This window comes from Labrus mixtus, chromosome 5 (genome assembly GCF_963584025.1).
Source record: "Labrus mixtus chromosome 5, fLabMix1.1, whole genome shotgun sequence".
NCBI lineage: Eukaryota > Metazoa > Chordata > Actinopteri > Labriformes > Labridae > Labrus > Labrus mixtus.
In genome coordinates, this window is record NC_083616.1 from 28984857 (window position 1) to 28998997 (window position 14141).

General features: G+C 39.3%; 1 protein-coding gene across 6 annotated transcripts in view; it reads left to right on the forward strand.

Annotated features, from left to right (window-relative positions):
- The window catches only part of pdlim5a (PDZ and LIM domain 5a), a 74515-nt gene that overhangs the window by 28301 nt on the left and 32073 nt on the right, over positions 1-14141 (forward strand). For 3 of the 6 annotated variants that reach the window (XM_061038879.1, XM_061038880.1, XM_061038881.1), the window contains exons 4-5: positions 10573-10612; positions 11707-12170. In XM_061038879.1, coding sequence (XP_060894862.1) covers positions 10573-10612; positions 11707-12170 — 504 coding nt within the window. The remainder of the gene's footprint in view (positions 1-10572; positions 10613-11706; positions 12171-14141) is intronic. The other 3 variants (XM_061038883.1, XM_061038884.1, XM_061038882.1) reach the window with 2 other exon arrangements.

A 14141-nucleotide genomic window follows, 5' to 3' on the forward strand; every position in this document is an offset into this window, starting at 1 on the left:
TCCAAAGCCAAGAGTGCTAAACTGTGCTCACCTGTCTCTGTCATTCACGGGTCTGAAGTATTTGCCAAAGATCATCTAAAACTTACAGCCATCATCTTTGGCTTTGGTCAGTAATATCCTAACACCGGGAGAATGCAGCTACAGACACACCTGTCTCTGCCTGTCTTTCACTAGTCTGTTGTTTTCGCCAAAGAAAATACAAATCCCCAGAACCTTTGGGGTCTGTGAAGGTAGCCCACACGTACTTTGAGGCCAAGAACAGTGTGTTAAGCTCATCTGTCTCTGCTTTTTTAATTCTTCTCTGCTCTTTGCCAAATATATCTCTGTGTAAGCCAAGAGCACTCATCTTTAGGCCAGCCAGCATTGTTGAATGATTCCCAAACGGGCAGCTGAAACTGTGTGAAGAATCATCTGGACTTATTGGAAGAGAAAAACAAGACGTCACATTTCATAAAGCGCTGAGTAAATACCATAAACGGGTTTTCAGGGTGTAAGGCATAGCCAGAACATAAACTGCACACTCAGCAGGTCTGTTCCAGATAAGATAAAAGTCTAATTATAATCACAAATGACCGTAATAAATTGCAATCAACATCATGAAACACAACACACTTGAGTCCCAGACACATTTGCCATCTTCTCTTGCAGTTCTCACACGAAGTCTCCTCCGTTATCAGTTCAGGTAAATATGATATCATGATTTAGTTACACAATAGGATGACTCTATCTTCAACTCAGGATGACAATGTATTCCTAAGGACTGTGTTTGGGGACAGAAGAACGTCTCTTGGTTCCTCGTCAGCCCCCTTGATACCTCTGACCTCGTCCCACCATTATCCTCTCCAAATTAATCCGTTCTGGTTTTATAGTGGAAACAAAGACGCTCAAGGAATTTCAGGAGTTCAGACATTTGTTCATTTTCGTTGCCAGTATCTTTTATGATCTCTGTTATATTAGTGTTGCCTTATTTTATGAGACATGTGAATTGTTTTTTTCACTCGTTGAACACAAGTTGAATGGTGTGCTTGTGTGGATGTTTGTCTGCTAATGAAAAGCCAGAAAAAAAACTTTTTTTCACACATGCATTTTGAAAATCCAGAACATTTCAGGACTACTGCATCTAAAATCTTCCTGACTCGCCCGTTTACATGCGCACCTCACAGCTGGAGACTTTCCACAGGGAGGGGGAGTTTCCCAGTAGGCGGGAAATGACATTAAAAGCATGACTAGGAAATGAATCAACAGCGTTGGATGTTGTAATAATGCTGCGTGTAATTGGAAGCATTCAGAGTATCAACAAGAAAGTGGTGACGAACATGCCAGCAGAAAACAGTATGAAGCAGCTTCACTACAGTATGTGCATGATGACCATACCAGTGCCTCGCAGGTCACGTGATCGCCCCTGCCGGGAATTGTACTTGGGGGTTGGCAGGGAAAATTCTGGGTAAAGTTAGGTGGGAGAGGAAATCAGGAATTGTGTTAACAAATGCAACTAACCCTGAACATTTTCAGGAGTTTTCTGTATTTGTGAAAGAACCAAAAGAGAGCAAAGAACCAAATATTTGGCCTCAAGTAAAACACACTGAATGGAGACTTAACAAAAGCTGGTAAATCTTGTATCTCTTTGAATGAATCTCTGCGAGTGATACTGATGCATTTAACTCTCTTAACAGTCAAAGGACCAGATGTTGAATATGGAAAAAAACGTCCTTGTTCCAGCTGTGTCTGATTTTGATTGGCAGGCTGTCCCAGTGCTGGACCAAGCCTGAGGGCTGTCTCTCTGTCTTTCTTCTGTTTGATGTACTTTCTTGTTTTTCTGTTAACTGCCAGATAAAAGAATAAAAAAGGATCTTTAAAGTAGACGGCAATAAACGTTGGTTAGATTTACATCTTAGGTAGTTTTGTACCTGTCTTTTCTCCAGTGGTTTATTTATATTCTGACTACTTTATGTTGAAGTAGAAAGTACATCATTTGAGAACGTAATTCAGGTAGACTTTACAAAATGCAGCACCAAAGGCCTAGAAAATTAAATCTCTGCTCTAATTGATCCCACTTTGGGCCCCCTTTTAGAATTATGTGGTTGTCCGCTTCCTTTTTTGAACATCCGTGTGTTTCCCCCGTGGAGCCCCAGCATGCACTGGGTTTACCTCCAAGGCAGAGATTCCTAAACATTTTTTTTTTTTTACAAAGACCTGAAACAATGCAATGCAACCATCTGATTCTCATGAAATCACACCAGGGCTTTGGCTTGTTTAACCTGTGTTGAGTCATGTCAGCAAATCACTTCAGGATGGACCTTAAACACGTTTGACAGCCTTGACATGACTTTGATAAACTCAGATCTGCTTTAAGAATGAGTCTGGTGTTTCTCTGCTTCTCCTGTTGAATGCCTCTAGCCCTAATTGTCACAGTGTGTTTTTTAATCAGCTGCAGAGTCAATGAAAGCTGAGATTTGTGGCATATTAAAATGTCCATGTTTACAGCTTGGTTTAAAAAAAACAAAAAAAAACAGTTTTGTTCTGAATAGTTCATTTTTTTGTTGGAAAGAACCGTAATGGGTTGAATTTTTTCAGAACTCATCTGTTTTTCGATGTGATGAAGGATAAGACTTGTTCACATTTGAATACATTTTGCCATGGCTGAGTTGACCGAAATGTGCACGCATTGTACTCGTTTGCCAGGAGGATTCAGGCCTCCTTGCCTTTTTTTCGATTGATCAAATTTTAGGCAGCATTTCCAATATAGCAACGGCCAATGTTGGGCTTCAAAACAGCCCTTCTGAGCAGCTTGTCACTGAGACTATGGACATGTTTTATACCATCTATGATGCTGACGTCTATGTTTCCATCCTCTCCCTGTGTTGTAGCTTTGTTAGCGCCTCCATGAGCTCCACTTTTCACATGGACATTTTTTTGTATATCTTGGTCAGTCTTCTGAGAAACAAAACTGTAAAAGTTAAATTCAATTTTTAAAGACAACACGGCACACCAGTCCTCCCATCTAACGTTTTACTGCCCCACAACTCTGGAGACGTTGTGGACACAGTGAGACTTGTTCACTTCTTTAGACACTTCAGTTAAATCAAGCTGTTGCATTATTGTCTCACATAAAAAGGAAACATCAGCCATGACCCTTTAAAATATAAAATATGTATCCATGAATGTATGGCACTTAAAATTACTTTTATGAAGTTTGGAAAACATCTACGACAAATTGCATGCTTTAAAAGTACCCAGACTGCTCATCCGTTTTATGACCTTGAATTATGTGAACTTAAGTGCATCACTGTATGTGTGGGTTGAAGCAGTAACTCGTTTTCTTTGCTGTCATTTACTCTAATGTCCATACATTCTTTACATTTATAGGGCCTACATGATTTTACAACTTTGCTCAATTGCATGGCTTCCCCACCCCTTTTTATGAACTGTTACATCAACTGCACATCTCCTTTAACAGCACTGTATCCTATCTTAGGGTCCTCATAATTCTACCTTCACATATTTATTCTCCAACCTAACATTTTTTTAGTATTTCTTGGGGAGTTTTAACAGTTTTTGCTCAAGAGAATTGAACTTGTTCTGTTGTTTTACCCTCGTGGGTGAATATTAGCAACACAAATCATGCTACTCTGCATGCTCCTGTGCTCTGTCTTGGTTTCAAAGCAGCACTGTTGACCTGCAGACTTTTGGAGACATTGCATCCTTTCTCCTGCCCTGATGGGGTTAAAAGCTAATGTGCCTGTTTCCGCTTATGGTCTGTTTTTAAGACTCCTTCGGGTAGCGTTACACCGCTTTGTGTTTTTGTTGGAAAGTGAGCTACTATAAAAAAATGTTCTTGTTTGTTGTTTTGTTACCACAAGAAACACACTGGCTTTAGGCAAGATCAAAAAAAGGAACAATTCCTTGTTTGTGATATCCACTTTACTGATTATACGCATAGAGCTCCACAGAGTAAGAAAAATACAATATATGTCTTTATGTTCACAAAAAAGTAACTGGAAAGCTATCTTGAACCTTCTTTATAGATCTAGGTCATGCCAAGCCTGTATTGAGAGCAATGTTTGTTCTCCATCAAATAACCAGACAACAGCCAACTATACACATGACAGCCTCTTTCAAGAAAACCACGGCGGACTCAAACCCTCAGGCTTTTTGTCTCGCCGTATTGATCTGAGGCAAAGGATGGAGAATCACAAACATTTACAACAAGTGTGTAACGTAAACCCTGCATGTCTAACATGGCCTACATGATGTCAAGCTTGCCTTGGAATGAAAACACAATCATTGAAACAATAGATAGAAATCAACAATGGAAGTTTTTTGTTTTCTGTGCCTGCAATTGTTCAAACAAACCTTTGTCAAAGTTGATTTAACCGTGTAATGTTTTTGTAGTAAACCAGCTTGTCAGAAACGTATTTTGTTCCTTTGGTCTGGTCAGTGTCAAAGCTTCTTTCAGGATCTCAAGTGATGTCATAGTCATCTGACAGGCCCGTCGAGGCCTCTGTGTAGATTCTGGTGGGAGGTAGAGGATAAGGAACATGTAGGACAGACACACACATACCCAATAACACACACTCACACTTATACTTGATTTTGTGAAAAGATGAGGACTCATCTTCCTAAGAGATTCAAGATGGGGACCCACATTTTGAAATGAAATTATTGCACAATCTTGTCTTAATTTTTTTTTTGACAGGGCTCTATGGTGCTAAAAATTGACTTCACACACATACTGACAAATACACACACACACATTATACTTGTTTCTGTTACGATATGAGGTCTCATCTTCTTTGGAGGTTACAGATGGGGACTCAAATTGAAAGTGAAAGGATTGCATGGTTTTTACCAAAACTTTTTTAAGGGTTCGAGCACGCTAAATTTGGACTACACATACACTCACACACCTACAGTACAATGTTAGAACTGATAAAGTCAGATGCCAGACACACTCTGCTTCCAGATCTATTTAAAGGCCAGCTCTAGATAAACTCACACATTGGTTTTAAAAGAAGTAACACGTTTCTTTTTGGATTAAACCACAACAGCAAATGTGCTTACATCAGCTTGTGAAATCAGGAGTTGCAGTCTTTAAAGGTCACTCTTTATCTTTAAGCACGTACTCATCACTTCACCATATCCGCACAGACTTTTCCATCCTAGACCCCCATCTATCTATGACACTCATACACCCACTTAATGTTCAGATCCAAATGCTGAATGGCTGGCAGTCACTACTTCCCTTAGGTTCTCTGCTCTGTAACAAGTTGTTTGGTCTGCTTCAGTTTAGGGTGAGAAAAGCTTGAAATTAAACCAGAACACTCTCATATCTCCTTATAAGGCACGAAAAAAAAAAGACATGGGACAAGGGTAGATTGTTTGTCCTTCCTTCAGGAATGACGACTGCATACATTTCAGTGGGCTTAGTTTCAATAATCATGATCAACTTTGTTTAAAAAAACAGTGACCTCATTCATTGGAAAGAGAAAAAGACACGGCATTAAAAGCAGGAAGGAGGAACAAAGAAGAGAGGAGTGAGATAACTGAACACAAACAGAAGGACGAAAAGGGTTTAGAGATGGGATAAAAAAAAACAAGATGTTAGAACAGGAGAAAGAAAAAGAAAACTCAGAGAAAAGACTCATATTCCCAAATAGCATGATTGATACATTCATGGATTTGCAGAGACAAAAAGGCCCCGTTACAATATAATTTAGTCTTTTCCACACTTTATTCTTCATCATTGCGGTATCTAATGCTGCCTACAACTGGAAAGGAAAAAAGTACATTTCGAAAACTGAAAAAATGGCAGATTTCAGGGGCACCTTTTCAAACCCTGCATTGATTCCTATTGACTGCAGATGTTAAAAATCATTCCCCAATGTCCTTGGCAGGATTGCAAAAGCTCTCAAAAGAAATCTTGGAGGAACTGCCAAAAAAGTATCTTCAAGACAAATTAGGTGCAAATCTAGGATAAGTGCATGGCTCATAAAAACACCAGGCTGGATTTAGAGGGGACCACAGTACAGCTATGTTAAAGTGGGGGAAAAAGCCTTCTGTAAATAGGCCGATCAATTCAAGGTTTTTTACACAATATTTGGAAATTTCTAAGAAGTGCTTAATCCAAAAATAGACCTGATGTGCCTATTTGAATGTAAATCTTTTTTTTTTTTTGCATATGCAGATGCTACAGATTGTATTAACTTGTCTTTGCAGTCGTTTTTTTGCACTGTAGTAATATTTCCAGGGTCAACCCCTTCATGCCTGACTCACTGTCACCCCTCCCTGAGTAATACATCATTGTATCAGTATGTCTGGTTGTATGTGTGTGTGTGTGTGTGTGTGTGTGTGTGTGTGTGTGTGTGACAGCTGGCCTTTGTCCATTCTCTACTTCTAATAATTCTGTCACACAAATAGCAACACACCTCGTTTAAAAGCTGCTTTATGCTGAGATGGGAATGATGTGTGTGTAGAATTTTAAACAAGATTGACAGGCATATGATTTGTGGAGCTATTTGTATTCACTAGTGTTAGTGTTTGAGTGTTTGAGTGTGTGTGTGTCCACTAATATTTCTATCTTACAGGGGACCACGGTGTTGTCACACATTCACCAACAGGGGACTAGTTAGCAAACAGGGGATCTTTTTGAGGTCCCCTTTTGGACATGTTTCAAATCATCTAAAGATTATGTCCAAATCACTCTGGTGAAGTATTTAAATTATGCTAACGGAGTTGGGGGGGCCTGATGGTGAGTGAGTGTTTAAGGCCATGGTTCACAGAGAGAATATTTTAAATTCACTGTGTTATGCAGAGTCACACACACACATGAAGGCATTGTATGACAGACTAACTTCAATCTGTACATTTTCTTCAGGTGTGTAACTAGTTCTGTGTCTTAGCCTGGATACAACATACACGTTGGTATTACATAGACTATGTGTTCACCTTCTACTGCAAACAGATCCCAGTCTGTGTCACCTCCATTTAAACCTCTCCTGCTTCTTGACCGCTTCACTTTTATCACATAAAAATCACACACATACACAGACCCGACAATCTCCCATTGATTCAGTGTTGCTGGTCGCTTTCTGGTTAAGCTGTTGGCGTGCTGGGGGCACAGCCCTGGAAACACCGGTCTATGATCTCACTCGAGTAAGAATAGACTGGAGAGATTAAATACAAATGCAACGCTGAGGACATAGAAGAGAGTGCACAGATGATTTAAGAGGAGAAGTGACGATAACCCACTTTTTATGACGGATCAATTTATTGTAGTGCATGAATGTGGGGACACATTTTAAGTGACTAAAAGTAGGACAAAAGGGATGTATGGAGGCACATTAAAACCAAATCCGTCTTTTAAAATAAAATTTGAAACGGAGATTTATAGAACATTTTAGTTTTCATGTCTTTAATGGTGCTCATAAAGTACATCGCAGTAATAACAGATGAAGGGATGTAGATGTGATGTTGCCACGAGAGTCACAGAATGAGAGAAAATAACCGGGAATTCAACAATGAATGCAACACCATGGATGATGAGCTCAAATACAAACACACTGTTGTATCAACCCAACTGCTTTTTTGCAGGACTTGATTGCATTACTTTTGATGCCCTGCTGTTTTGTTCATTAAATGTAAATTGTGACAACGTAGCAGATAAACTATAATAGCCCATGTAAGCCACCTCAAGTCACTAATTTTGGTTCATGTGTCTTTAGAAATAATGATTTTAAAAAGATAAAAATCTGGGTGAGGATGCCAGGCAATTACACAAAATTTCGGTTCACATGCAAGTCCCAATGACCAGCGTTCAAAAGAAGCAGAATGAATATGACCATGAATGGCTTTACAAAATATGGAAACATGTTTAAACACACCACTGCAACCATGGCATGCACTGGGATGTGGTAAGGTATCAAAGCAAAACCAAAATGGCTGTCACCACAAAGAATAGCTGGGGTATTACTGACTTTCAGTTCCATGAACAGACTAATCACTTTATTATATAAACCTTCAATGAACGTGAAACTGAGAAACTGAGCAGACTCTTCAAGCCTGACGGTTAACATGCAACATGCCGTGTTACAAATTCAATAGTACAGGAATACCAGCTGTTCTTGAACTCTTAATCAAGTCAAACTCTCCACACCGATGAAGTTCACACACATACATAAGCAGCCCAGCAAATGTTTCCATGAGGTGTGTAAGGTATGAAATGCCATGTTTGTCATTGTCACACTGTCAATGTCTTTATTGCATCCACTTGCTCTTTGACCCTCACACATCTGAGCTATGGAGAAACATTCCTGCTGCATAGTGTTTGATACAGTGAAGGTCCTTTTGTTCCTCTGCTATGAGGAACACCAGCGCAAAACAGAAGCCCTCCTATTCTGGTGACATATTTTCCAGCTATGATCAAGCTCAAGCACTCTCTAAATTAAAAGGGGAATCAGGATTATCTGACTGTTTGTTTTAATTGTTGGAATTGAAGCAACATTTTCTATAGAAGCTAAAACTGAGGGAGGGATTCATTAGACGGCTTGCCAGAACAACCCCCTCCCCACCGGATTGTTGATGGACAGCTTGCCTCACCCCACCCCCTTTCTCCCTATCCCTCTTCCTGCATCTTATCCCATCTCTCCCCCTATCCCTTTCCAAGCACAGTCTAGGCCTGTGAAGTCTGTTTCGTCATGAGCCGGGGAGCCGGCCGAAGATTTCTGCCTTTTAATAAGGCAGTTTTTTCTTACCACTGTAACTTTTGCTGCTTTGCTAAAGTGCTCATGATGGATAGGCCGGATCTTTGTAACATAACAATGAGTAAGGTCTTTTACCTGCTTTTTGTAAAGTGTCTCGAGATAACACTTGTTATGAGTTGACGCTATACAAATAAAAATTGATTGATTGATTGATTGATTGATTTGGCCTGATTGAGGTCGATGTCCAGTCGAGTGAAAATAATATTAAATCCATGACATAAATCTATGAACAAACCCAAACAGTGAGATTTGTGATTCACTGTGCCGCTAATAGAAATGACTAAAGTAATATATTACATTAAGTGGAGCCTAAAACCACCAATGACTTTTCAAATCCACTGGTCCACTCAATGCTGGTGTTTCCAGTTTTAGCTCCAGTGTAATCGCGGCTACTGCACTCATGAATGTCAGTTACGAATTTGAAATGCATACTTGTTACCCTGACTAGTGTATGTGTCTCTCCGAGGTCATTTCATGCCATTGGAGTGGAAGTGAGATCACTGCTGTCAGTTTCAATTTCAGTGTATATGTTAGGGTTGCTTTTATACTTGACAGTATAGTGTGTCCAGTGGAAGTCAGGACAGGCATACAGCTCACATTGACTCACTGAGACAAAAAACAGGTAGTCTCAAGTGATATGAGGAATGTCTTTGACACTTAAGGAGATGCAAAAGAGGGTCCTTTTCCTATTGGTTTAGCAGGCGTTCAAAGTTTGACCTCAGTATTTTGACAGTAAAGCTTGTCAGTAGCAGTAAACGGTCTTCTTAAAAACCTACTTCACGGCCTTTTAGATTGTTTCCCTGAGCTGTTCAGGTCAGGGTGAGTTGTTGATTAATTTAATGGCATGATACCCTTCTGCTTCTGTCTTCATATCTTTATAGAGGCTCACTGCTCATGTAAAGGCGATCAAAGGGCACAGTGGGAAAACTAAAACTACAGAGAAACAAGAGACAGAGAGGAAAAGGCCAAGCCTATGAGTAGCTGTGTAGCCCGATGTGTTTCTAGCTACCACAATGTCTGTCGGTTCAAATTTACTGAGGTGAAGGACATGAACCTCCCTTAGGAAGTTTCTAGAAAGGCTGCTCTGAGAGGAATGTGGGGCTGCTGACATTCACACGTCTTCGGTTACTTCTCGGTTTACCTAACCCTTAATTTATGTGAACTCGTTTATTTTTTTTCCCCTTCTTATCATGCACAATGAATTTGTGGTGCAATCAATTACATTCATTTGTTCCATGTGTGTTACTGTTATTGAGTAAATTCCACCTTTGAACAGCAGTAAATGTCTCATCTAAATTTGCATCAATATCCTGCACTCGTTTTGCATTAATATAATCAGAAGCCAGGCCCTTCCTCTATGTAAGCAGATGAAATATTATCTCAATGAAAATCAATATAAAAATCATTTGTCAACCTTATATTAGTCTGGAGTAATATCAGCGTAGATACAAATTTAGTGTTTAGATGACCTTAAGGGAGCTCATTAGTCATGTATCAGCATCAACAGTATCACATTGATACAAGTCTTTCTAGACTAAGAACAGCTGCCTTCAAAAGCATTCTCGTATTTCATATTCACAATCTGACTCACCTCACACTGACACAGTCAACTAAAGCACTTTTAGGTATGAATGGTGCTTTAATGATAAACTTGTGTTGCCTTCCTACAGGATGATAGCTAACAGTAACTTATAAACAATAAGAATACACAGTCAGGTATCAAAAATAGACCATTTTCAAGTCATATAATGTAATAAAGTATATTCGGGATGTGCATAATTAACTTACTTTCTCTTTTCTTTCCTTCCTCCAGGGCTGCCAGTGTTCCCAAACCTCCTCCAGTGGCACCAAAGGTATTTTCAAAGAGCATGTCAGTGAAATGACAGATAATTATGTGTTTATTTAAATGCACAGCATGTTTTTAAGGATACCAGAAGATCAAGAGTGTGACTGTTTTATTAAGTGAAGGCACACCAGGTGAAGATCTTAAATTTTTTCCACTTCTTAAATTAATTGAATTTTGTGAGATAAAAAGGATTTGCTTTAAAAGAGTTAATTATAATCAGATGATAAGATACAGATTTTGCAAGACCAAATAAAGATGTTTGTAAGACCGTACTTGATTATAATAAACAACTCAGAAGACTTAAGTTAAGGATATTAACCTAACCATTAATATCCTCTATAAACTGTTAAAAGTTCCTTATTGGTATTGTTCATTCCTTGTAAGGTTACGATTAAGTTAGAGATGCTATAAGCACTTATTTTGTCTTATTTATGCATAAAATCATTTATTGTAACTTGTTAAAAAAGTTTTTATTATGTACACTGTATTATAAAGTGCTATGGATACATTTTATTATTTGGAAATCTTTATATTTTGTATGAAAATTAAAGTTTGCCATGCCAAATTTTTATTGTGTTCATGTCAAAAATCTAAAAAAAATTTTTTATTTACAAACAATGTTGTTACCATCGAACAAGAAAAGAAAGTAAAATAATAATAAGTTAAGGATCTAAAGATTGATTGAGTCTGACAGTATTAAAAAGGGGAACTCACCTGGGGTACCCTGGTGTGCTTTATGCACTTTTCTGTTGTTGCTGTTCCCTTCTGAAATGATGCCACACACACACATTTGCTGCATGAAAGTCACCTGTCATGATTTGTGTTTGTATTTGTGCTGTTTCTTTCTAATGTTGCAAATAGTTTAGTTTTAGTTTTCAGTAATAGTTGTGTATACTGATGCTTCCTTATTCCTAGAAAAATCTCAGAACACGTTTCATGAAGCGTAATTCATATTTTTTAAGCTGTTATTGAATTAAATCAAAAACTATTATAAACACATCCATTAATCTAACCTAAGAGGCATCAGTATCCTGTGTGCTGTGTGGTGATTGTGTTTTTTTTTTCCGTTTGTATCTGCATGCTCTTCTCTCACGCCGGTAGGACATCAGATCAGACATCATAAAACCAGTCGCCCTCACCCATCCACCACCACCGCTCCATCCTCACCCTCACTCCTTCAGCCCCTCCAACCGCACCTCCGTCCCCTACAGCAAAGCCCCCAGACCTTTCGGGGTCTGCGGAACAGACAGCGAATACCCACCTTCCCAGCCCCCGTTTGCTCCCTTCATCCCGTCTCCGTCCTCCGCCTTCACACCTGCCTCCTCCCACGGCAGCCCTCCTTTTCCTCCGCCTCCGCCTCCTGTCTCATACCCATCGTCTCCCTCCTCCTCCTCCTCCTCCCCCCCTGCCCTCACCCCGCCCCAGCCGTCGGTGTATAACACGCCGATCAACCTGTACTCCAACGAGAACGCATGTGAGGTGGCCATGGGGCAGAGGCGGGGCCTATTGGAGAGTCAGGGCCTATTGGAGAGTCAGGGCGGAGCCTTGCCTTTGCAGTTTAATGGGTGAGTGGCGTTCAAACAAAAGAATCCATTCTCTGCATTTTTCCTCTTCGACTGTCTCCCTCTTGGGCCCTTCGAGATGAAATGTTAACTCGACTGCCCTCTTCCTTTCACAACATTATTTTCTCTCTCTGTGTCCGTTTGGCTCTGATGTTATCCTCACAGATTTATACGAAGGTTTTGAAACATCGTACATGCATAACATGAGCAGTAGACATCAGTATTGCTTTGCTGGTGTTTGATAACTTAGATAACAGAGGAGTTGAAAATTGGCAATATTGAAGCTTCCTAGAGGAACATTCCTATTGCATTGATTTTGGCGCCCCCCTGTGGACACCGCGACTCAGCGGTACCTCTTCTCTCTTTACTGATTTTCTCCTGTGCGTTGAGGCTTGAAAGAAACATTTCCTGCTTTGATTTGACAAATATAATAGTCAGGCATTGAAAAAACAAACATTATATATTTATTAGGGCTCCAAATGATTACATTTATTAATCCCGATTGATCGCTGGATTTCAACAGTTAATCCGGATTTATCACATTTATTATGGCATGTTTAAATTACATTGTTTTGCATAAAAAAACCAGTTTGTGGTAGGCTTTTATTTTGAATTTCTGCACTGTCTTAAGCAAATGGTACTTTACTTCCTTTTTTTGATTACAAACCTACTTTTATTTTGTAATAAAATAAGGACTTTCTGGTAGATCGAAGAATATGACTTAACTACGAGAAAAGGAACTTGATATGGATCGAAGAGTAAAATGAAAACAGCTCAAAGGAACGGTGAAATGTTTGATTTCAAGAGGTGGATATTACTTTTGACTCATCAACAGACTTTTCCCGGAGTTTTTTTTTTGACTGAAATGAGATATTCATTTATTTTCCTTGACTGTGACTACAGGGAGATTCTGCAGGAGCTTACCTACGGTGCCCCCAAAGGGACAAAGCAGCTTGTGATTAAAAAATGTTTTTTAATGAATTAATTTCAGACCCTATCCTCATTGTGATGAAAAGGTTCATGCTGACAGCCCTAATATTTATAATACATAGAATACGCTCCTCGTTATGCTGATGGTCTCTTTTGCATTTGCAGCTCATAAAGAAATATGAGCATTAATTTCAGCCTGTTTCATAAGCAGCTAAAAGGAGCTTTAAAGTACATCAGTGTAAATAAATACTGACGTCAGATTTTTTTGTTTAAGCTGGAAAATAAAATAGTTCTCAAACAAACATACCTCTTTTATTTTTTTGGAAATAATATTAGTTTCTCTCCGACTGTAAATCAGACTCGCACGTTTGTTTGTATTTTCAGAATCCCAGACTTTATTCACAACGCTGGTTTCAGTTACAAAATGAATTATAAAGTCTGTGTTTATGATTGTTTCTCATGGTGGTGACTCAACGTTGCTGCTGGTTTGTAGATATTATTTACTTAGATAGTCATTAAATAGTAATACTGTCAGATGTCTGTTTACCGTTTGGAGGGAACTGAATTGGGTTTAATCACAATTTGTTTACAGTCGGACTCGGAGAAAGAGGATTTTACAACCCAAAGACGTTTAATAGCTTCGTATATGTGATGGAAAAAACTGGAGAAGAGAGGAGTTTTAAATGAGCTCCTGCAATCCTGTTTAATAAAACAGAACATAATCAAGGGATCATGGCACCCCAAGAGAAGGCTATGACAGTACAGATCGGTTATTTTGGAGCCATTTAAAACTTTTGACATCGGAAACGCCAGTAAATGCATTCTGTACCGAACCGAACTGAACTGAACCGGACCGCTTTGGGGGAAACTACTCGACCCTAACTCGCCCTCCTCCACAGGCATAGTGAGTGTAACCCTGCTGTGGTGACTAAGCCTTGTATATTTAGCCTGTGTGAGTAACTAGAAGCTGAGTCTCTCTAATCAGTCAATACAAAGTTTCAAAGCAGATTTTTACTCATAAACTGCGTCTCCTCACTGACTAAC